The sequence below is a fragment of the Heterodontus francisci genome, chromosome 3 (genome assembly GCF_036365525.1).
Source record: "Heterodontus francisci isolate sHetFra1 chromosome 3, sHetFra1.hap1, whole genome shotgun sequence".
NCBI lineage: Eukaryota > Metazoa > Chordata > Chondrichthyes > Heterodontiformes > Heterodontidae > Heterodontus > Heterodontus francisci.
This window is the reverse complement of record NC_090373.1, coordinates 27,556,916-27,582,885: the sequence shown is the minus strand read 5'-3', so window position 1 is coordinate 27,582,885 and position 25,970 is coordinate 27,556,916. Positions and strand designations below refer to the sequence as shown.

The 25,970-nt window shown below is 44.2% G+C and overlaps 1 protein-coding gene across 1 annotated transcript in view; it reads right to left on the bottom strand.

Moving 5' to 3' along the window:
- Positions 1-392: 392 nt before the first annotated feature.
- LOC137366718 (solute carrier family 35 member F3-like) overlaps positions 393-25,970 on the bottom strand; it is a 206,650-nt gene continuing 181,072 nt past the window's right edge. Inside the window, exons 3-5 of the mRNA XM_068028387.1 lie at positions 13,872-14,238; positions 3,759-3,978; positions 393-551 (exon numbers count right to left, since the gene is read on the bottom strand). Of these exons, the coding sequence (XP_067884488.1) occupies positions 393-551; positions 3,759-3,978; positions 13,872-14,238 (746 nt within the window). The remainder of the gene's footprint in view (positions 552-3,758; positions 3,979-13,871; positions 14,239-25,970) is intronic.

Genomic DNA, 25,970 nt, shown 5'->3' with positions numbered 1-25,970 from the left:
CAGACAGAGCCTCAGTTTAGCATCTTAACCAACCAACAGCACCTCTGACAGTGCAGCACTCCCTCAGTACAGCACTGGGAGTGTCAGCTTGGATTATGAGATAAAGCCTCTGGAGTGGGATCTGAACCCTCAACCTTCTCACTCAGGGGAGAAAGTGCTACCCACCAAGTCACAGACAATATCCCAGAATTTCATATGTCAGAATTAGTCTCTGGCTTTATCCAGCTTTGATATCAATCCTGATTACACAACCATTTGACCAGAATCCCACGACCATGTGAAAGCATTCAAACAGGGTACAAAAGGCACCCCTCCCACCCTCCTTCACCACCTCCCCCTACCCCATAACACAACATGGGACTATATCCCTGAAAGGATTAATCCTCTTGCCTTTAGCTCCCCGGAGTTCCCGCTCTGATTGTTACCTTGTAAAGAGCTGACATGGATGCTGAGGCTACAACGAGTGCGATCCCGATAACTGAGTGACTGTAAAAACCATCAGCGTAGGTTATCATCACTATCCCAGCAATGGCAAAGATGGCAGCCACTATCTAGTTTGAAAAGGAAAACAGGCTTGTTTAGTCACATTACATCGAAATACATTGACTGTACAGCACAGAAACAGGCCATTCGCTCCAACTGGTCCTTGTTGGTGTCCATGTTCCACTCTTGCCTGCTGCTCCCACATCTCTGCCTTCATCTCACTCTATCAACATATCCTTCTATTCCTTTTTCTCTCATATACTTATCTAGATCCCCTTTAAACACACCTCTGATATTCAACTGAACTCCTTGTAGTAGTAAGTTCCACATTCTCATCACTCTCTGGGGAAAGATGTTTCTCCAGAATTCCCTATTGGATCTATCACTGACTATCTTATATTTATGGCCCCTAGTTTTTGATACCCCTCCAAGTGGAAAGATCCTCTCAGTGTCTACCCTATCAAACATCTCTAATAATCTTCAACACTTCTATCAGTCACCCCTCAGCCTTCTCTTTTCTAGGGGAAAGAGTCTCAGTCGGTTGAGCTTTCCCTGATGGTTCTAAGCTCTCAGTCTGGGTATAGTGAGGTGACTGTTGCAGTGTCCACCATTGCTGTGCTGTTTCACACCTGAATATCAATTATAGTGAAGTCCACATTCTTACCACTCTGTGTACAAACATGCAGAGAGGCATAGGGAACACCTCTTTTCATTCCCTTCCTCACTGAAGTTAAAGATGGGGAGAAAACTCCCTTTATTGTTTCCTAGGGGAAAATTTTATGCTTTCCCCCCAGCGGGTTTGGAGACGGGGACAGCATAAAATCTGGTGAGATAGTGGGGGGGAGGGGAGTGTTCCCACCCCCATCCTGCCTCTGCCAAAATCATCCCATCCCACTGCCAATTGAGGCCCTCAACTGGGCAATTAACCCCAATTAAGGGCCTCTTCCCGCTGCAGCTGCAATTAGCCATGCAGCGGGCGGCCCTGTCACTGCATGGGAAGCACGGCATGGAAAACCGTGTGGGCTGCTTCCTGGCTCCAATCCTATTCCCACTCACTGGCTGACTATGCCCACTGTCTAACACCCGGCAGTGGATGGGTGTCAGTCCTGACTGAGGCCCCTCTCCTTCACCTAGGTGCTGCTGAGAGTATTTTCAATGCCCCTTTCCACTGACCTAACCAGAAAATGACCCTTGGATGTTCTGGTCTGTGACTCAGTACTGGATGTCCAAGCCTCTTCAGCCCATATAGATGTCTGCCACAAAGCTTTGGGAACCCGAGAGAAAATTTAAACCAATGTTCCCATTAACTTGTATCTATCTCAAAATGCTGATACGAACAGACCTTTGTGTCCAAAAACAGGATTTTGTGGAATCATCAGCACAGAAGGAGGCCATTCAGCCCATCCTGCCTGTGCTGGCTCTTTGAAAGAGCTAGCCAATTAGTCCCACTACCCACTGCCCTTTCCCCAATTTACCTGCAATTGTTTCCTTTTCAGGTATTTATCCAGCTCCCTTTTGAAGGTTATTATTGAACTGGTTTCCTCCGCTCTTTCAGGAATTGCATTCACTACATAAAAAATGTTTTCCTCATCTGCCCTCTGGTTTGTTTGTCAATTATCTTAAATCTCTGTCCTTTGGATACTGATGCTCCTGCCACTGGAAACAGATTTGTCCACCAATGGCAGTACAGCGCTAAATAACAGCCCTTTCCAAACCTCCAGACCGCCAAACCCCAAATAACAAAGCAGCAAAAAAGAACAAAGTACAAATAGAAATAAAAACAAGAAATGCTGGAAATATTCAGCAGGTCTGGCAGCATCTGGCAGCATCAGAGTTAACGTTTCAGGTCAGTGACCCTTCTTCAGAACAGGCAGATATAAGAAATGTATAAGATATTAAGCAAGTAAAGTGAGGGGTGGGGCAAGAGATAACAAAAGAGAAGGTGTTGATAGGACAAGGTCACAGAGAATAACTGACCAGAAGGTCATGGAACAAAGGCAAACGGTATGTTAATGGTGTGCTGAAAGACAAAGCGTTAGTACAGAGAGGGTGTCAATAGACTGTAAAGCACAAAGCACTCCAAGCACAAACATTAATAAAAACCAGAAACAGTGGGTAGGCACAGTAGAAACAAACTAAACAAACTAAAAGAAAATAACCAAATAAAAAAGAATCTTACCATAGCAGGCACTTAGCCAAAGTAAGAGCAAGCAAAACCATCTTCACTGGGCTACATCATGCATATAACAGGTAAAACAGCACCTAAAAGGGTTTAACCACCACTGGTGTCAACTATGGCTCAGTTGGTAGCATTCCGGTCTCTCAGTCAGTTCTGAGGGAATGCTGCACTGTGGGAGATACTATATTGTGGTGGCCGTACCTTCAGCTGTCTGGGCCGCAAGCTCTGGAATTCCCTCTCTATACCTCGAATCCTCTCTACCTCCTTTAAGACGCACCTTAAAATCGATGTCTTGGACCAAGCTTTTGGTCACGTCTTAATATCTCCTAGTGTGCCTTGGTGTCAAATTGTGTCTGATAACTCTCCTGTGAAGCACCTTGGGACATTTTTACTACAGTAAAGGCACTGTATAAATACAAATTCTTGTTGTTGTTCCTGGCACAACAAAGATTCATCAAACATGCATGTCCCTCTGAAGCCTTAAAGGCCCTTTGATATTGTAGACCGGGTCTTGGGGGTGGGGGGAGTGGCCTATCAGAGCCACTCTCCTGAGTGCACTTGATTGTGCTTGTTGAGAGTGGCACTGCTGATGAAGGTTACTGGTTCAGTGGCCAGGAGCTCACCTCTGAACAATATTCCAGTACGCATAGCCACCATAGGTCAGCCATGGCTCAGTGAGTAGCACTTCTGCCTCAGAGTCAGCAGATTGTGGGTTCAAGCACCACTCCAGAGACTAGAGCACATAATCTGGGCTGACACTCCAGTGCAGTGCTGCACTATCAGAGGTGCTGTCTTTCAGATGAGATACTAAATTAAGGCCCTACCTTCCTTTGCAGCTGGACATAAAACATCCCACGGCATAATTCAAAGAAGAGCAGGGGAGTTCTCTCTCATGTCCTGGTCAATGTTTATCCCTCAATCACATCATTATCTGATTGCTGTTTATGAGATCTTGTGTGCAAATTGGCTGCTGTGCTTCCTACAACAGTGACTACATTTCACAAGTACTTCATTGGCTGTAGAATGCCATCCGCCCTTTCTTCCTTGAAATATGGGATAGCATAAGAGTGCCTTATAACCAGGTGAGGTCACTTACCCTAACACCCATGAATTTGTCCCGTAGAACTATCCAGGAAAGCAGGAAGACAAACGCCTTGTTGCAGCAGAAAAGAGCAGAGGCATCTGTTGTACTAATCTTCTTCAGGGCCAGTAAGTATAGGTAATTTGTTAAAGTCCATAGGACACAGAAAGGGGCCATCCTGCTGAAGAATATTTTGATGGTCAAACCATCGTCCCCAAAAAACCTGCAGCATTCCCTAATGGGGAGGAGGACGAGAGTTAAAGGTGACAAATTAGGCTCATATTGATGGAAACATAAATCTTAGAATACAACAACCTTTAAATTCAGCCACCTAAAAACGCTAGACAGAAGCATGAAGTCATTTCCATCTTCACTGTATGTATCTCAGCACAGGCGTGCACAGGCTGGAGCTGACAATGCCCATTTTTATCTTACTGAACAAACGACCAATTAGTCTGGTTTTCTCAAGTGGTGCTAACTGAAGAAGGGAAACTGGGCAGGATTAAAGTAAAACTCCCTGCTCAGTGATAATGGCATCATTTACACCCACCTGAGAGGGCAGAGGGGGTCCTTGGTTTAATGGCTCATCTAAAAGACAGTAGCTAGTGTGCCAGCCTGGATCACGTGCTCAAGTCTCTGGACTGAGACCCAATCCCATGACCTTCTGACTCAGAGGCACAAGAGCTACTCAATGAGTTACACTGATACTCCTAAAGATATGACGGCGGTAAGCAAAACATCCTGCTGCATGGGACACCTAGGAGTTCAATTGCTCCCCACTGGAAACGATAATGATTGTTTTCCAAATAAGCTTGAATAAAGGCAAATGCAAATAAACACTGAATGTAATTTGAAGTAATAGCTGAGAGCCAAAGACACAATGACAGCTGAAAATAAATCAAAGTTCTGAGCAAACACACTAATCGATGAGCATCAAAATTAGGAACTTCAAACACAGCATCAATATTGGTTCAATGCTGAGGGAGTTTTAAATCCCAAGTGACTCAGACTTTGAAAGAGGTCATGGCGCACACAGCTCCTTTCAGCCTTGGACCTCTTCCTGCAGCCTCACTAAAACACAACACAGAACTAAGATGAGTAAACATCCCGTGACAGGAAGAAAGGTCCCCGTGTTCCCTCCTTCACCCTGACAGACCCCGACTGCAGTGGAACTGTAGGAGCCTCCACCCGGGGGCACCAGCTAGGCCGAGGCCTAGGCTTGACCTTAGACTGGAGCTTCTGGCCAGCTCTGATCGAAGCTGGACCCTCCACCTAGCCCCAAGCAAGGCTGTTGATGGCGAGGATGAGAATGGGGACCCATTACCCTGGGAGTTGCCACATCCTTGGCCTCAATAGGACTCCGCTTGGAAGCTGGTGTGCTTGAACCTCGATGAGGAATAAAAGTACTGCATTCAAGCTCAACCTCAGAGACCTGAGCACATAATCCAGGCTGACACTCCAGCGCAGTACTGAGGGAGTGTTGCACTGTCAGAGGTGCAGTCTTTCAGATGAGATGTTAAACTGAGGCCCTGTGCACTTTATCAGCTGGCTGTAAAAGATCCCACAGCACCATTTCAAGAAGAGCAGGGGAGTTCTCCCCATTGTCCTGGCCAACACCCAACCAATATCTAAAAACAGATGATCTGTTCATTGCTTTAGTGCTGTTTGTGGGAGTTTGCTGTGTGCAAATTGGCTGCTGCATTTCCTACATTACAACAGTGACTATACTTTAAAAATACTTCATATAAGCAATGAAGCATTTTGGGACATCCCAAGGTTGTGAAAGGTGCTATATAAATGCAAATCTTTCTTTTTCTATCTTTACGTTCCTCCAGAAGGGTGTAAACATTCCTTTATCGTCACTGGGTCAAAGTCCTGGAACTCCCACCCTACTGTGGCAGTATCTTCACCACACAGACTGCAGCTGTTCAACAGGAAGGCTCACCACCACCTTCTCAACAGCAGCTGGAGATGGGCAACAAACAAAGCATTTTGAAAGGTATTTTTTATTCATTCGGGGGATGTGGGCATCGCTTGCTAGGCCAGCATTTATTACCCATCCCTAATTGCCCTTGAGAAGGTGGTGGTGAGCTGCCTTCTTGAACCGCTGCAGTCCATGTGGGGTATGTACACCCACAGTGCTGTTAAGAAGGGAGTTCCAGGATTTGGAACCAGTGACAGTGAAGGAACGGCGATATAGTTCCAAGTCAGGATGGTGTGTGACTTTGAGGGGAACTTGTAGGTGGTGGTATTCCCATGCATCTGCTGCCCTTGTCCTTCTAGTTGGTAGAGGTCGCGGGTTTGGAAGATGCTGTCGAAGGAGCCTTATCGAATTGCTGCAGTGCATCTTGTAGATGGTACACACTGCTGCCACTGTGGTGGAGGGAGTGAATGTTTATGAATAGGGTGCCAATCAAGCGGGCTGCTTTGTCTTGGATGGTGTCGAGCTTCTTGAGTGTTGTTGGAGCTGCACCCATCCAGGCAAGTGGAGAGCATTCCATCACACTCCTGACTTGTGCCTTGTAGATGGTGGACAGGCTTTAGGGAGTCAGGAGGTGAGTTACTCGCCGCAGGATTCCTAGCCTCTGACCTGCTCTTGTAGCCATGGTATTTATATGGCTACTCCAGTTCAGTTTATGGTCAATGGTAACCCCAGGATGTTGATAATGGGAGATTCAGCAATGGTAATGCCATTGAATGTCAAGGGGAGATGGTTAGATCCTCTCTTGTTTGAGATGTTTATTGCCTGGCACTTGTGTGGCACGAATGTGGAAGGTCATTGATGAAGCAGCTGAAGATGGTTGAGCTGAGGACACTATCCTGACTGACTCCTGCAGTGATGTCCTGAGACTGACATGATTGCCCTCCAAGAACCACAACCATCTTTCTTTGTGCTGGCTATGACTCCAACCAGCAGAGAGATTTCCCCCTGATTCCCATTGACTCCAGTTTTGCTAGAGTTCCTTGATACCGTACTTGATCAAATGCTGCCTTGATGTCAACGGCAGTCAATTTCACTTCACCTATGTAGTTCATCTCGTTTGTCCATGTTTGGACCAAGACTGTAATGAGGTCAGGAGCTGAGTGACCCTGGCGAAACCCAAACTGAGCGTCAGTGAGCAGGTTATTGCTGAGCAAGTGCTACTTGATAGCACTGTCAACGACACCTTCCATCACTTTGTTGATGAGCGAGAGTAGGCTGATGGGGCAGTAATTGGCCGGGTTGGATTTGTCCTGCTTTTTGTACACAGGACATACCAGGGCAATTTTCCACATTGCCAGGTAGATACCAGTGTTGTTGCTGTAATGGAACAGCTTGGCTAGGGGCGCGGCTAGTTCTGGAGCAAAAATCTTCAGTACTATTGTCGGGATGTTATCAGGGCCCATAGCCTTTGCAGTATCCTGTGTCTTCAGCCATTTCTTGATATCACGCAGAGTGAATCAGATTGGTTGAAGACTGCCAGCTGTGATGCTGGGGACCTCAGAAGGAAGCCGAGATGGATCATCCACTTGGCATTTCTGTTTAAAGATGGGGGCAAATGCTTCAGCCTTATTTTTTGCACTGATGTGCTGGGCTTCCCATTGTTGAGGATGGGGATATTTGTGGAGCCTCCTCCTCCTGTCAGTTGTTTAATTGTCCACCACCATTCATGACTGAATATGGCAGAACTGCAGAGCTTAGATCTGATCCATTGATTGTGGAATTGCTTAGCCCTGTTGCAAGAGTTTTGTTTTGGTATTGAAAACTTAGAATTCTGTATGTTTTTAAAAACTGAGGAAAGGATTTTTCTGTGGACATTGATTGCTGAAATCTGTTGGATTGGAACTGAGTGAAATAGACAGACTGCAAGACACCTGTTTTCAAACAACTCAGCAGGGGAATGACAGGTCAAGATTTAGGATTGTCCTGTGACCTGATTTTTGAAGTTAGTTTCACTTTTGGATTGTTAAAAGACCAGTGAGTTGGACAAGGAGCAGGCAGTCTGAAATCTATCTATGATCTGCCTGGAGACCAGAGAAAAGACTACTCCCTGTAAAGGAAGCCTGCATCTCTTGAAAAGAAACCCTGCATTTGAAAGGTGGCAGATTTCTATTGCCTCCTGTCTCTGAAGAATTGCTGCATTCAGTGTAGTTCCTGTTGCCTCCTGTGTTTTGGGAAACTGTGGAACCTGCAGAAAGCTTCTACTGCCATGTTATTGTTCTGAGTCCTGAGCAGACCGGATGCTGCACCCCTGCTGAAAGACCTGTATGACGCCTGCTGTAGTCAACTTGCCTTGAATGCCTACCCATCACAGACAGTTCATCAACCTCGCCTGGAGAAACTTCGAGTGGCATCCGACTATTCGACTCTGGGACACCTCATCATACCAAAAACATCCTAACAGAACGTGATAAACTCAATCATTTTATTTTTTCCTTTTTATTCCTAAGCAACAGCTGTAAACCCAGTTAACCGGTTTAAAAAAAAATATATGTGTGTGTGCATGAGGGCTAGGAAGAATAAGGAGTTTTAAAACTTTTTAAATATATATAGATTTATCTCGTTAGTAGTTAAGACTTATTATTTCTTTTCTAATAAATAGTTAATGTTGCTGTTTGAAGAAAGCTGGTTTGGTGTGCTTTATTCTGGGGGACAAATTGAGTGTCTAATTTGGCTATTCTTTGGTAGGTGGAAATGTTTTTTGATATGCTGTGACCTGTGGAGTAGTGGGACTGAATTAACAATGCATAACTCCCGCCTTGATCGTAGCACTGTCTGTTGCATGCTGCTTCTGCTGTTTGACATGCAAGTAGTCCTGTGTTGCAGATTCATCAGGCTGACATCTCATTTTTTGGTATGCCTGGTGCTGCTCCTGGCATGCCATCCTGCACTCTTCATTGAACCAGGGTTGGTCCCCCGGCTTGATGGTAATGGCAGAGTGGGGATATGCTGGGCCATGAGGTTACAGATTGTGGTTGAATGCAATTCTGCTGCTGCCCCACAGTTCCTCATAGATGCCCAGTTTTGAGTGGCTAGATCTGCTTGAAATCTATCCCTTTTTTTTATATTTATGCATGGAATATGGGCGTCGCTGGCCAGGCCAGCATTTATTGCCCATCCCTAATTGCCCCTGAGAAGGTGGTGGTGAGCTGCCTTCTTGAACCGCTGCAGTCCATTTGGGGTAGGTACACCCACAGTGCTGTTAGGAAGGGAGTTCCAGGATTTTGACCCAGTGACAGTGAAGGAACGGCGATATAGTTCCAAGTCAGGATGGTGTGTGACTTGGAGGGGAACTTGCAGGTGGTGGTGTTCCCATGTATTTGCTGCCCTTGTCCTTCTAGTTGGTAGAGGCTGTGGGTTTGGAAGGTGCTGTCTAAGGAGCCTTAGTGCGTTGCTGCAGTGCATCTTGTAGATGGTACACACAGCTGCCACTGTGCGTCGGTGGTGGAGGGAGTGAATGTTTGTGGATGGGGTGTCAATCAAGCGGGCTGCTTTGTCCTGGATGGTGTCGAGCTTCTTGAGTGTTGTTGGAGCTGAACCCATCCAGGCAAGTGGAGAGTATTCCATCACACTCCTGACTTGTGCCTTGTAGATGGTGGACAGGCTTTGGGGAGTCAGGAGGTGAGTTACTCGCCACAGGATTCCTAGCCTCTGACCTGCTCTTGTAGCCATGGTATTTATATGGCTACTCCAGTTCAGTTTCTGGTCAATGGTAGCCCCTAGGATGTTGATAATGGGGGATTCAGCGATGGTAATGCCATTGAATGTCAAGGGGAGATGGTTAGATTCTCTCTTGTTGGAGATGGTCATTGCCTGGCACTTGTGTGGCGTGAATGTTACTTGTCACTTATCAGCCCAAGCCTGGATATTGTCCAGGTCTTGGTGCATTTCTACACAGACTGCTTCAGTATCTGAGGAGTCACGAATGGTGCTGAACATTGTGCAATCATCAGCGAACATCCCCACTTCTGACCTTATGATTGAAGGAAGGTCATTGTTGAAGCAGCTGAAGATGTTTGGGCCTAGGACACTACCCTGAGGAACTCCTGCAGTGATGTCCTAGGGCTGAGATGATTGACCTCCAACAACTACAACCATCTTCCTTTGTGCTAGGTATGACTCCAGCCAGCGGAGGGTTTACCCCTAATTCCCACTGACCTCAGTTTTGCTCGGGCTCCTTGATGCCATACTCGGTCAAATGCTGCATTGATGTCAAGGACAGTCACTCTCACCTCACGAGTTCAGCTCTTTTGTCCATGTTTGAACCAAGGCTGTGATGAGGTCTGGAGCTGAGTGGCCCTGGCAGAACCCAAACTGAGTGTCACTGAGCAGGTTATTGCTAAGCAAGTGCTGCTTGATGGCACTGTTGATGACACCTTCCATCACTTTACTGATGATTGAGAGTAGACTGATGGGGCGGTAATTAGCTGGGTTGGACTTGTCCTGCTTTTTGTGTACAGGACATACCTGGGCAATTTTCCACATTGCCGGGTAGTTGCCAGTGTTGTAGTTGTACTGGAACAGCTTGGCTAGGGGTGCGGCAAGTTCTGGAGCACAGGTCTTCAGTACTAATGCCGAAATATTGTCAGGGCCCACAGCCTTTTCAGTATCCAGTGCCTTCAGTCGTTTCTTGATATCACACTAAGTGAATCAAATTGGCTGAAGTCTGGCATATGTAATGCTGGGGACTTCAGGAGGGGGCCGAGATGGATCATCAACTCAGCACTTCTGGCTAAAGATTCTTGCAAATGCTTCTGCCTTATCTTTCGCACTGATGTACTGGGCTCCCCCATCATTGAGGATGGGGATATTTGTGGAGCCACCTCCTCCAGTTAGTTGTTTAATTGTCCACCACCATTCATGGCTGGATGTGGCAGGACTGCAGAGCTTGGATCTGATCCGTTGGTTATGGGATCGCTTAGCTCTGCCTATCGCATGCTGCTTATGCAGTTTGGCACGCAGATAGTCCTGTGTTGTAGCTTCACCAGGTTGACACCTCATTTTGAGGTATGCCTGGTGCTGCTCCTGGCATGCCCTCCTGCACTCTTCATTGAACCAGGGTTGGTCTCCTGGCTTGATGATAATGGTAGAGTGGGGGATATGCCGGGCCATGAGGTTACAGATTGTGGTTGAGTACAGTTCTGCTGCTGCTGATGGCCCACAGCGCCTCATGGATGCCCAGTTTTGCATTGCTATATTTGTTCGAAATCTATCCCATTTAGCACGGAGGTAGTGCCACACAACACGAAGGATGGTATCCTCAATGTGAAGGCGGGACGTCGTCTCCACTAGGACTGTGCCGTGGTCACTCCTCCAATACTGTCATGGACAGATGCGTCTGCGGCAGGCAGATTGGTAAGGATGAGGTCAAGTATGTTTTCCCCTCTTGTTGGTTCCCTCACCACCTGCCACATACCCAGTCTAGCAGCTATGTCCTTTAGGACTCGGCCAGCTGAGTCAGTAGTGGTGCTACTGAGACACTCTTGGTGATGGACATTGAAGTCCCCCACCCAGAGTACATTCTGTGCCCTTGCCACCCTCAGTGCTTCCTCCAAGTGGCGTTCAACATGGAGGAGCACTGACTCATCAGCTAAGGGAGGGCGGTAGGTGGTAATCAGCAGGAGGTTTCCTTGCTGGGTTTGCTGTTGTCATTTTGGTGCCTAGGTCGATGCTGGGTGGTCCGTCCAGTTTCATTCCTTTTTATTGACTTCGTAGCAGTTAGATACAACTGAGTGGCTTGTTAGGCCATTTCAGAGGGCATGTAAGAGTCAAACACATTGCTCTGGGTCTGGAGTCACATGTAGGTCAGACCAGGTAAGGACAGCAGATTTCCTTCCCTAAAGGACATTAGTTTTTACAACAATCGACAATGGTTTCATGGCCATCATTAGACTAGCTTTTTAATTCCAGATTTATTAATTGAATTCAAATTCCACCTTCTGCTGTGGTGGGATTCGAACCCATGTCCTCAGAGCAATACCCTGGGTCTCTGGGTTACTATCCAGTGACAATAACACTACGCCACCGCCTCCCCTATCCCATTTAGCACAGTGGTAGTGCCACACAACACGATGGTGGGTACCCTCAGTGTGAAGACAGGACTTTGTCTCCACAAGGACTGTGCAGTGGTTACTCCTGACAATACTGTCATGGATAGATGCATCTGCACCAGGTAAACTGGAGAGGATGAGGTCAAGTATGTTTTTCCCTCTTGTTGGTTCCCTCACCACCTGCCGCAGACTCAGTTTAGCAGCTATGTCCTTTCGGACGGCCAGTTGTGGTGCTACCGAGCCACTCTTGGTGATCAGCATTGAAGTCCCCAACCCAGACTACATTTTGTGCCCTTGCTACCCTCAGTGGTGAGTGGTGTTCAATGTGGAGGAGTACTGATTCATTAGCTAAGGGGGTGGTAGGTGGTAATCAGCAGGAGGTTTCCTTGCCCATGTTTGACCTGATGCCATGAGACTTCATGGGGTCTGGAGTCAATGTTGAAGATTCCGAGGGCAACTCCCTCCCGACTGTATACCACTGTGTCGCCACCTCTGCTGGGTCTGTCCTGCTGGTGGGACAGGACATACCCAGGGATGGTGATGGTTGTGTCTGGGACATTGTCTGTAAGGTATGATTCGGTGAGTATGACTATGTCAGGCCGTTGTTTGACGAGTCTGAGACAACTCTCCCAATTGGCACAAGCCCCCAGATGTTAGTAAGGAGAACTTTGCAGGGTCGACGGGGCTGGGTTTGCCGTTGTCGTTTCAAGTGCCTAGGTCGATGCCGGTGGTTTGGCTGGTTTCTTTTCTTCTCTTCAACTTTGTAGCAATTAATTGAGTGGCTTGCTAGGCCATTTCAGAATCAACCGCATTGCTGTCTGGAGTCACATATGGGGCAGACTAGGTAAGGACGTCACTTTTTCTTCCCTAAAATGCCTGAGTGAACCAGATGGGTTTTTAATAACAATTGACAGTAGTGACAATTAGATCAGCTTTTAATTCCAGATTTATTAATTGAATTCAAATTTCACCATCTGCCGTGGTGGGATTCGAACTCATGTCCCCAGGGCATTAGCCTGGGGCTCTGGGTTACTAGTCTAATGACATTACCACTACGCCACTGCCTCCCCACTGCGTTAGTGACAGACTTATTTCCAACACAATTCAGGAAGAAACTTTGAACTGAAGCTGACCTAAAGGGGAAAGGGAAGCACCCCACCCCTCAGAGTTACTTTGGGTAGGAGATTGTGGATTGACAGGCGACTGAGTTCTAATGATAAGCTGTGAGTAAGATAAGGACAGAATCCCAAGGGCAATAGTGTCATTTGGTGGGGTGGGGAGGAATGAATTACAAAACCGATTCTCATTTTTACACCAACGTAAATGTCACCTGTGTAATAAGCTTCGAGTGTCTTAAGTACAAGATGTTCCAGTATAAATGTCAAAGGCATCACGCACTGAAAGTGTGCAAAAATAAAACAGAGGGGGAGGAAAAATTTCCGAGTGTTAAGCAGAAAAATTGGTTTGGGTGAGAAACTCATTGAGCTTTTCCAGATGGCCAGAACTCTGCACAATCTCACCGTGGATCGGGAATTGGGCTGTGGATATCCACGTGCCTGAAAGACAGGCACTCAATTATCTCCCTACACCCAGCCACCCCCACAATGAACAATATGCATTTGTATAGTGGCTTTCACATCCCTCAGGATGCCCCCAAGTCCTTTCACAGCCAATGAAATACATCTTGAAGTGCAGCCACTGTAATGTAGAGAAACGTGGCAGCCAATCTTCACAGAGCAAGTTCCCACAAAAGTATTACAACGACCAGATTGTCTGCTTTTGTTTAGTTGATGATGGTTGAGGGATAAATATTGGCCAGGACACCGGGGAGAACTCCCCTCCTCATTTTCAAATGGTGCAATCAACAGCACCTCCGCCAATGCAGTGCTCCATCAGTACTGCACTGAGAGTATCAGAGTCGATTACATACTCATGCCCCTGGAGTGGGATTTGAACACACAACCTTCTGACTCAAAGGAAATAAATGCTATCCACTGAACCATGGCCGACATCCATTACCTCCAGTAGTGTACATGGGTCAGATGCCCCTCCCTTTCCCCTATTTGACATGAGCCTCCTAGACAGACCACTGCTTACCTGAATCGTTGAAGTGGTGATTGTCTCTCCTCTGAACTCCAGGCGTGACCAGCGTAGTACAGCGGGAAGAAGAGGAAGTTCCAGGCAGTGGCGAACCACGTCACGGCAAAGGGTGCGTCAAAGGTTCTGAAGGTGATCTTAGCCAGTTGGCTGGTGCCCGCCCAAGACGAGCAGACGCTGAGGACCACCGCTGACCCCCACAGGGCCTTCTTCAGCTGCCCAACAGACCACCGGCCCGGCCGGCAGCAGGCGGGTCCCGTTCTCCGCCCCAAACGCCCTGCTCCTCCTCCGGCCTCTCCTCGCGTCTCCGCTTCTGTCTGAGAGGGCCCCGCCCCACCTCCGCTCGCCTCCGCTGGGCGCTCATCTCCTGTGGATTGAGAAGTCAAGGTTCAGCACAATCCATGCAGCTGATTGGTGAGACACCGCACAAATCTCCAGGAGGGGCTTCTGCTCAAATAGCGGGAGGGAATGCAGACCGGACGAAAGGAGGCAGCCACGAGCACACAGCAAGCTCCCACAAACAGCAACGTGATAATGACCAAACAATCTGTTTTTGGTGATTTTGATTGAGGGAAAAATATTGGCCAGGACACCTTCACTGTTCTTCAAATAGCAGCCATGGGATCTTTTATATCCACCTGAGAGGGCAGACAGGGTCTCAGTTTAACACCTCATCTCAAAGAGTGCAGTACTCCCTCAGTACTGGCACAGGAGGTGTCAGTCTGAATTACATACTCAAGTTTCTGGAGGGGTCTTGAACCCATGACTATCTGGCTCAGAGACGAGAGGGCGACCCACTGAACCACAGCTTACAGAAAAGCCACTGTAATCATAACATCCTCTGAACCTCAATCACTGAATGGAACCTGGCAAGTATAGGCTCACTATATTGTCATAGGGAGGTCTGGATTGAGTCACTGGCCTCTCTAGGGGTTGAGATGCATCACTTCTCCTTTCATGTGGTTTGGCAATCCCTGAGAGTTGGCAACCGTAGACAGCAAATGTCCGGGTCACCAGGCTGCAAGAGTCCACCAGCCCCTTCGTGAGGCTGTGATCTCTTGGTTAATGCTGATTTCTGTGTGGTTTTCAAGCATTTTGCTGCTGTTTGGAAATAGAAATGAACGTGTGACATTAAATGTACTGCTCACACTGCAGCCACTAACTGCTGCTTCTTGTTTCTTTTGCTGCATTTGGACAACTGGTTATTGACGATTCCTCTTATATAACGGCAGTGAATCATCAGCAGCAGCAAAACCAGACTGGGCACAGATCAGAATTGACTGAGTCAGCAAAAAATCAATACTGCAAGAGCCTGGAGCCAAACCACACACAACATGAGAGAGCATGGAACAACATATAGAGCACAGAGGGAGGAGGAGGGACAGGGGAAATGGGACAGGGAGGACGAGGAGAAGGGGAGGGGGAATGGGGTGGTAAAGAGAAAGGGGGATGGAGAGGGAGAGGAGGAAAGGGAAGGGGGGAGGGGGAGGAGGATAGGGAGGAGGAATAGGAGGAGGTCTCCTTTCATTTCCGAATGCATTCTCTGCAAACCAAATACAACTGTCTGGATTTTTAATCCAAGAAACTTGTACGTTTAAATATTTAAATATATATTCAATATTGGGAAACTCAACAAACCACTACTAACTGCATTCCCTCGCCCTCGACTCCATCCCTCCCTGGATACTGCCTGTCTCAGGCTGAACCAGACAGTTTGCAACCTTGAGATGAGCTTCCGACCTAATATCTGTTCCACCACCATAATTGCCTGTTTCCAGTACTCCTATATCACCATCTCCGTCCCTGCTTCAGCTCATGTGCTGCTGAAACCTTCATTCATGCCTTTGTGACCTCTAGACTTGACTATTCCAATTCTCTCCTGACCAAACTCCCATCTCCACCTCTGTAAACTTGTGCTCATCCAAAACTCTGCTGCCTGTATCCTAAATCGCACCAAGACCTGTTCAACCATCACCTCTGTGCTCACTGACCTACACTGGCTCCCAGTCTGACATTGTTTTCAACTCTCTCCATGGCCTTGCCCCTCTCTATCGCTGTAACCTCCTCCAGTCTTACACTCCTCTGAGATCTCTGTGCACCAACACCACCCTCCTGCCAATTTTGTTCGCTCCATCATTGGTGGCCGTGCCATCGGCTGCCAAGGCCATAAACTCTGGAATTCCCTCCCTAAAGGTCACCACCCCTTTACCCTCCTTTAAGATGCTCCTTAAAATCTATCTCTTTGACCTGGTTATTGGTCTTCTGATCTAATATCTCCTTTGTCAGAGTCATAGAGACTTACAGCACAGAAACAGGCCCTTCGGCCCAACACGCCTGCGCCAACCATCAAGCACCCGTCCAAATTGATCCCACTTTCCTGCACTTGTCCCGTAGCCTTGTATGCTATGGTGTTTCAAGTGTTCATCCAAATACTTCTTAAATGTTGTGAGTGTTCCTGCCTCTACCACCCCTTCAGACAGCGAGTTCCAGATTCCAACCACCCTTTTGGAGAAAACATTTTTCCTCAACTCCCCTCTAAACCTCCTGCCCCTTACCTTAAATTTATGCCCCTAGTTATTGACCCCTCCTCTAATGGAAAAAGTTTCTTCCTAGCTATCCTATCAATGCCCCTCATAATTTTGTATACCTCAATCAGGTCCCCCCTCAGCCTTCTCCGCTCCAAGGAAAACAACCCTAACCTATCCAGTCTCTCTTCATAGCTGAAATACTCCAGCCCAGGCAACATCCTGGTGAATCTCCTCTGCACCTTCTCCGGTGCAATCACATCCTTCCTGTAGTGTGGTGCTCAGAAATGTACACAGTATTCCAGCTGTGGCCTAACTAGCGTTTTATACAGCTCCATCATAACCTCCCTGCTCTTATATTCTATGCCTCGGCCAATAAAGGCAAGTATCCCATATGCCTTCCTTACCACCTTATCTACCTATGCTGCTGCCTTCAGTGATCTATGGACAAGTACACCAAGGTCCCTCTGACCCTCTGTACTTCCTAGGGTCCTACCATCCATTGTATATTCCCTTGCCTTCTTAGTCCTCCCAAAATGCAACACCTCACACTTCTCAGGATTAAACTCCATTTGCCACTGCTCTGCCCATCTTACCAGCCCATCGATATCGTCCTGCAATCTAAGGCTTTCCTCCTCACTATTTACGACACCACCAATTTTCGTGTCATCTGCAAACTTACTGATCACCTCCTATATTCACGTCAAAATCATTAATGTACACTACAAACAGCAAGGGTCCAGCACTGATCCCTGCGGTATACCACTGGTCACAGGCTTCCACTCGCAAAAACAACCCTCGACCAGCACCCTCCGCCTCCTGCCATTAAGCCAATTTTGGATCCACTTTGCCAAATTACCCTGGATCCCATGGGCTCTTACTTTCTGTGCCTCAGTTTTGTTTGGTAAGGCTCCTGTGATGCGACTTAGGATGTTTTACTATGTTAAAGGTGTTATATAAATGCAAGTTGTTGTGCAAGACCAGGCAGACAGAAAATAGCCAAGTCTCAACTGCTTCCAGACAAAACCCCAGAGTTGTGTGTACAGAACCACATGTTCCACATATTAATAGTAATGTTACATATTGACATAATCACGTTACACATGTTAATATCATCGCTGCACATCAAACATCACTGTCACTCAGGATATTGCTGTGTTACACACGTTAATATCAGTGTAAAATGAGGTGTCAGCCTGGTGAAACTACAACCCAGGACTACTTGCATGCCAAACAGTGGAAGCAGCATGAGATAAAGCTAAGCGATCCCAAAACCAACGGATCTAAGCTCTGCAGTCCTGCCAAATCCAGTCGTGAATGGTGGTGGACAATTAAACAACTAACCAAAGGAGGAGGAGGTTCCACAAATATCCCCACGCTCAATGATGGGGGAACCCAGCACATCAGTGCAAAAGAAAAAGCTGAAGCATTTGCAACAATTTTGGCCTCCTCCTGAAGACCCCAGCATCACAGATGTCAGTCTTCAGCCAATCCGATTCACTCCACGTGACATCAAGAAACGACTGAAGGCATTGGATACTGCAAAGGCTATGGGTCCTGACAACATTCTGGCAATAGTACTGAAGACCTGTGCTCCAGAACTTGCCGCGTGTCAAGACAAGCTGCTCCAGTACAGCTACAACACTGGTATCTAACCTGCAATGTGGAAATTTGCCCATGGGTAGGAGATTTTAGTTCAAAGGACCGGATTTTATGCTGGCGATGGAGGTCTCGATGTGTGGAGAAAGTGACGCTGGGAACCCCATGTCGCCTCTTCTCCAGAAGACTTACCGAATCTAGTGCCAATCAGGCACTTAAGTGGACAGTGAGAGGTGTTCCACAGGATCAAGGGCCCCAGTGCCGGAAGTCCTGCTCTCAGACAGCTGCTGCAGAGGTGGAGCAACTATCCAAGGCCCAGGAGCAGTGTTGGACCCAGGCCAGAATAGGTCAAGGCAGGAGGGCTTTTGTGGCATGGGGGTTGTGGGGGAGGAGAATCTTTGGGGGGGGGGGGGGGGGAGACACCAGCAAGGGCAGGGGCTGTGGCTGTCAGCAGGACCTCCCCATTCCAGTGGCTCTCAGCGGGACCCCCCTTCCTGATGCCAGGTCCCTCGTCCAGGCACTAAATGCCTGTTAACAAGGGTCCCCCCCTCCCCCCCCAACCACTGGAGTTGGGAAGCAGCCTGCATGGTTTTTCGTGCCATGCTTCCCGTGCAGTGACAGGGCAACCCCCCATATGGGTAATTGTGCAGCGGCTGGATGAGGCCCTTAATTGGGGATTAATTGCCCAGTTAAAGGGCCTCATTTGGCGGCAGGGCAGGAAGGCCATTCCCAACCCGAACTAAATTTTTGACGGAGGCGGAAAGGTGGCGGGAATCCTGCCTGCCACCATCCCACCCGATTTTATGCTCTCCCCGCTACAAGAGCAGGTCAGAGGCTGGAAATTACATAGTGAGTAACTCACCTCCTGACTCCCCAAAGCCTGTCCACCATCTACAAGGCACAAGTCAGGAGTGTGATGGAATACTCTCTACTGCCCTGGATGGGTGCAGCTCCAACAACACTCAAGAAGCTCGACACCATCCAGGACAAAGCAGCCAACTTGATTGGCACCCTATACACAACATTGACTCCCTCCAGCACTGACACACAGTGGCAGCAGTGTGAACCATCTACATGATGCACTGCAGTAACTCAACAAGGTTCTTTAGACACCAGCTTCCAAACCCGCATGTGTAACATGCTAATATTGACATGAAACAGTGATATAAACATATCTAACACTGTGATATTAACTTGTAACACACTATCAACATGTGTATCACTGTGATATTAATGTTAAACAGTGATATAAACATATGCAACACAGTGATAACATGTAACGCAGTGATATAAACATGTGTAACATTGTGATATTAACATGTAAAATAGTGATATAAACATGTGTAACACGGTGGTCATAACAGGAAACAGTGATATAAACACGTGAAACTAATATCACAGCATTACACATGTTTATATCACTGTGTTACACGGTAATATCACAGTGTTACACATGTTTATATCACAGTGTTACATGTTAATAACACAATGTCACACATGTTTATATCACCGTTACACGTTACTGTCACAGTGTTACACATGTTTACTTCACTGTGTTAGACGTTAATATCACAGTATTACACATGTTTACATCACTGTGTTCCACGGTACTATCACTGTGTTACACATGTCTACATCAGTGTTACACATTAATATCACAGTGTTTCACATGTTCATATCACTGTGTTAGACGTTAATATCACAGTGTTACACATGTTTACATCACTGTGTTCCACGGTACTATCACTGTGTTACACATGTCTACATCAGTGTTACACATTAATATCAGTGTTTCACATGTTTATGTCACAGTGTTTCACTTTAATATCACAGTGTTACACATGTTCATATCACTGTGTTACACATTAATATCACAGTGTTACACATTTTTATATCACTGTGTTATACATTAATATCACAGTGTTACACATTTTTTATCACAGTGTTACATGTTAATATCACAGTGTTACACATGTTTACATCACTGTGTTACACATTAATATCACAGTGTTACACATTTTTATATCACTGTGTTACACATTAATATCACATTGTTACACATTTTTTTATCACAGTGTTACATGTTAATATCATAGTGTTACACATGTTCATATCACTGTGTTACACGGTAATATCACAGTGTTACACGTTTACATCACTGTGTTACACATTAATATCACAGTGTTACACATTTTTTTTATCACAGTGTTACATGTTAATATCATAGTGTTACACATGTTTACATAACTGTTACATGTTAATATCACAGTGTTACACATGTTTACATCAGTGTGTTACACAGTAATATCACAGTGCTACACATGTTTATATCACTGTTACACATTAATATGACAGTGTTACACATGTTTACATCACTGTGTTACATGTTAATATGACAGTGTTACAAATGTTCATATCCCTGTTTCACATTAATATCAGTGTTACATTTTATATCAATGTGTTACACGTTAATATCACAGTGTTACACATTTTATATCACTGTGTTACACGTTAATGTCACAGTGTTCCACATGTTTACATCAGTGTGTTACATGGTACTATCACTGTGTTACACATGTCTACATCAGTGTTGCACATTAATATCACAATATTTCACATGTTTATATCACTATGTTACACGGTAATATCACAGTGTTACACATGTTTACATCACTGTGTTACATGTTAATATGACAGTGTTACACATGTTTATATCCCTGTTTCACGTTAATATCAGTGTTACACATTTTATATCACTGTGTTACACATTAATATCACAGTGTTACACATTTTTGTATCACAGTGTTACATGTTAATATCACAGTGTTATACATGTTTACATCAGTGTTACACATTAATATCACAGTGCTACACATGTTTACATCACTGTGTTACATGTTAATATGACAGTGTTACAAATGTTTATATCCCTGTTTCATGTTAATATCAGTGTTACACATTTTATATCAATGTGTGACATGTTGATATCACAGTGTTACACATTTTCTATCACAGTGTTACATGTTAATAGCATAGTGTTACACATGTTTACATCACTGTTACATGTTTATATTGCAGATTTCACCTGTTTACATCAGTGTGTTACAAGGTAATATCACCGTGTTACACATGTGTACATCACTGTGTTACACTTTAATATGACAGTGCTACACATGTTTATATCCCTGTGTTACACGTTAATATGACAGTGTTACACATGTTTATATCCCTGTTTCACGTTAATATCAGTGTTACTCATTTTATATCACTGTGTTACCCGTTAATGTCACAGTGCTCCACATGTTTACATCAGTGTGTTACACGGTAATAACACAGTGTTACACATGTTTACATCACTGTGCTACACGTTAGTATGACAGTGTTACACATGTTTATATCCCTGTTTCACGTTAATATCAGTGTTACACATTTTATATCACTGTGTTACCCGTTAACGTCACAGTGTTCCACATGTTTACATTAGTGTGTTACACGGTAATAACACAGTGTTACACATATTTACATCACTGTGCTACACGTTAGTATGACAGTGTTACACATGTTTATATCCCTGTTTCACGTTAATATCAGTGTTACACATTTTATATCACTGTGTTACCCGTTAATGTCACAGTGTTCCACATGTTTACATCAGTGTGTTACACGGTAATAACACAGTGTTACACATATTTACATCACTGTGTAGCATAGTACTATCACTGTGTTACACATGTCTACATCAGTGTTACACATTAATATCACAGTATTTCACATGTTTATATCACTATGTTTCACATTAATACCACAGTGTTACACATGTTTATATCAGTGTGTTACATGGTAATATCACAGTGTTACACATGTTTATCACTGTTACATGTTAATATCACAGTGTTATACATGTTTACATCACTGTGCTACACGTTAGTATGACAGTGTTACACATGTTTATCACTGTTACACGTTAATATTACAGTGTTATACATGTTTACATCACTGTGCTAAACATTAATATGACAGTGTTACACATGTTTGTATCCCTGTTTCACGTTAATATCAGTGTTACACATTTTATATCACTGTGTTACACATTAATATCAGTGTTACATGTTAATATCTTAGTGTTACACATGTTTACATCACTGTTACATGTTGATATTGCAATATTACTCATGTTTACATCAGTGTGTTACACGGTAATATCACAGTGTTACACATGTTTACATCACTGTAACACATTAATACCACAGTGTTACACATATTTACATCACTGTGTCGCATGGTACTATCACTGTGTTACACATGTCTACATCAGTGTTACACATTAATATCACAGTATTTCACATGTTTATATCACTATGTTTCACATTAATACCACAGTGTTACACATGTTTATATCAGTGTGTTACATGGTAATATCACAGTGTTACACATGTTTATCACTGTTACATGTTAATATCACAGTGTTATACATGTTTACATCACTGTGTTGCATGGTAATATCACCATGTTACACATTTTATATCACAGTAACGCATTAATATCACAGTGTTACACATGTTTACATCACTGTGTTACACGGTAATATCACAGCTTTACACATGTTTATATCAGTGTGTTAAATGGTAATATCACAGTGTTACACATGTCTACATCAGTGTGTTACACGGTAATATTACAGTGTTACACATGTCTATATCAGTGTGTTACACGGTAATATTACAGTGTTACACATGTCTACATCAGTGTGTTACACGGTAATATTACAGTGTTACACATGCTTATATCACTGTTACACATTAATATCACAGTGTTACACATGTTTACATCACTGTGTTGCACGTTAAAATTACAGTGTTACACATGCTTATCACTGTTACACATAAATATCACAGTGTTACACATGTCTACATTAGTGTGTTACATGGTAATATCACAGGGTTTCACATGTTTATACCATGGTGTTTCACGTTAATATCACAGTGTTACACATTTTCATATCACAGTGTTACACATGTTTATATCACAGTGTTACATGTTAATAACACAATGTTACACATGATTATATCACCATTACATGTTAATGTCACAGTGTTACACGTTAATATTAGTGTTACACATGCTTATATCACTGTGTTACATGTTAATAACATAGTGTTAAACATGTTTATATCACTGTTATACGTTAATGTCACAGTGTTCCATATATTTACATCAGTGTGTTACAAGGTAATATCACAGTGTTACACATGTCTATATCATTGTTACACAGTAATATCAGTGTTACATGGTCATATCACTGTGTTACATGGTAATATCACAGCGTTACACATGTTTATATCAGTGTGTTACACGGTAATATCACAGCGTTACACATGTTAATATCACAGTGTCACATGTAAAAATCACAGTGCTACATATGTTTATCTCACCGTGTTACATGGCAATATCACAGTGTTACACATGTTTATATCACTGTTACACATTAATATCACAGTGTAACACATGCTTACATCACTGTGTTACACGGTAATATCACAGTGTTACACATGTCTACATCAGTGTGTTCACGTTAATATCACAGTGTTACACATGTTCATATCATTGTGTTACATGGTCATATCACTGTGTTCCACAGTCATATCGCAGCATTACACATGTTTGTATCACCGTTACCCGTTAATGTCACAGCATTACACATGTTTACATCACTGTGTTACACATTAATATTAGTGTACTACATGCTTATATCACTGTGTTGCACTTTAATGTCACAGTGTTACACATGTTTATATCACTGTTACATGTTAATATCACAGTGTTACACATGTTTATATCATTGTTAATAGGTCACAAGAGGTCTGTGTGCCTTTAAGACAGAGGAAAAGGATTTTTCTGAGAACAATGAATGCTGAACTGGGTGGGCAATTGCAAGGGAATTTGTTTTTCCAAGCAACTCAGTAGAGAGATATGACTGTCACATGACTGGCTGCTGGGATGTTTTAGTTTCTCTTTTGCAAGAAAATACCAGTTTTGGCTGGAACCTTTTTTGGAGACCAGAGAAAGAAAGCGATCTCTGAAAGAAAGTAAGATACCTGTTTGCTGCTATAACCTGGGTAGGAAGACAGCCCAGAAACTCTCTTGAAAAATAGTTCCTGTATCAAGGGAAATTCTAATTTCTTCATGAAGTTAAAAGAACTTTGAAGGAGCTGCAAATCTAAGGTATGGGAGCTAAAACCTGTTGCTGTTTATGCCTGAAGAGAAAGAAAAGACCCAGGAAGAGGAGTTGCAACACTCTGTGGAGAATGACTGCTTTGGAGAAAGGATCCTTTGCTGATAGGAAGCCTTGCATTGTTAAGGGTGGAAAGATTCCTGATGTCTCCAGTCTCTAGAAACCCTCTGCCTCAAAAGTGAGTCTGGTTGCCTTTTTTGTGTGTTTGAAAGATCCCGAAGCCTCAGGAAAGTTTCTGCTATTGGACTGCTACTTAGAAATCCAAGTAGCCCTGTTGCTACACCTTTTGCTGGGACATCTGTGTGATGCCTGCTGCAGATGAATTGCCTTGAACACCTACCCACTACAGAATGTTCATTAATTTCATCTGGAGACTTTGTGTGGCAGCTGACTATTCGACTCTGGGGGACACCTCATCGATCCAGAAATGTTCTACTAGAAGTTACAATCCAGTTTTTTTTATTCCTAAGAAACAGTTCTAATTTAAAACATCATTTTAAAACCAGTTAACCATTGGGTTTTGAATGTATGGCTGTGCATGAGGGTTAGGAAGAATAAGAAGTTATAAAATCTGTTCATACATATAGATTTATCACATTATCATTTAGAATTGGTTTATAATAAATAGTTAATTTGTTGTTGTTTAAAGAAACCTGGTTTGGTATGCCTTATTCTGGAGAATAAATAGTGTTTAATTTGGCTAATTTATGGTAGGTGGGAAACTTTACTAATATGCTGTGACCGATGGAGTACTGGGACTGAATTAAGAGTGCATTACACCCACCTTGGTCATAACATATTAATTGAAGGTTCTTGTCAGGATCGTGTCCAATGCTAATTACTTTAACTGTGTGGCGAGAAATAATTTGAATGAGAAAAATGAAAGGAACCAGGTTTCTTGTATAAGGGTGAAGGCTATATCTTTGGAATGGCATTAGCAGTTGCAGCAGAGTTTTTGGGAAAGGAGAATGTGTCCCTCAGTGACTTGAAAACTTAACTAAGGTTACATTGATAGATTTGGCAGCAAAATTGGGGTTAGAATTGAAATCAAGTGCTAAAAAAGCAGAGATAATCAATGTAATAACTCAACATTTACAAATAGAAGATGATAGCAGATAGATGATGTCAGAGGGTGATGCAGTGGAATTGGCCAGAGTTCAGTTAGAAATGAAAACAAGTTGAGCGGGAACAAGAAATGATAAAACTTTGGCTTCAACAGGAAACAGAAAAAGAAATAGCAAAAAGAAAACTTGAATTTCAGAGAGAAATTGAAAGAGAAGAGCAGGAATTTAAATTAAAAGAGACAGAACTAAGACAAAAGGATAGTCTTGACTTCAGGGAAAATTCTGCTCAGGAAGAATTTGAATCCAGCCCAAGACCCAGTGAAAAACTGTTTAAATTCATACAAGCTCTCCCTAAGTTTGAGGAAGGGATGCAGGGGCATTTTTCATTTCTTTTGAAAAAAACAGCTGAACAATTGAAGTGGCCAAAGGAAAGCTGGACACTACTGATGCAAAGCAGGTTGTTGGGCAGAGCTCATAAAGTTTATTCCATGCTTCCTGAAGAGACTTCTGCAGATTATGAGATGGCAAAAAAGGCTATTCTCACTGCATATGAGTTAGTCCCTGAAGCTTACTGACAGAAGTTTCAGAACCTATAGAGATTGGCAGGACAGACATATGTAGAATTTGAGAGGGTGAAGCACATTAATTTTGATCATTGGATACAGACATTAAAGATGGA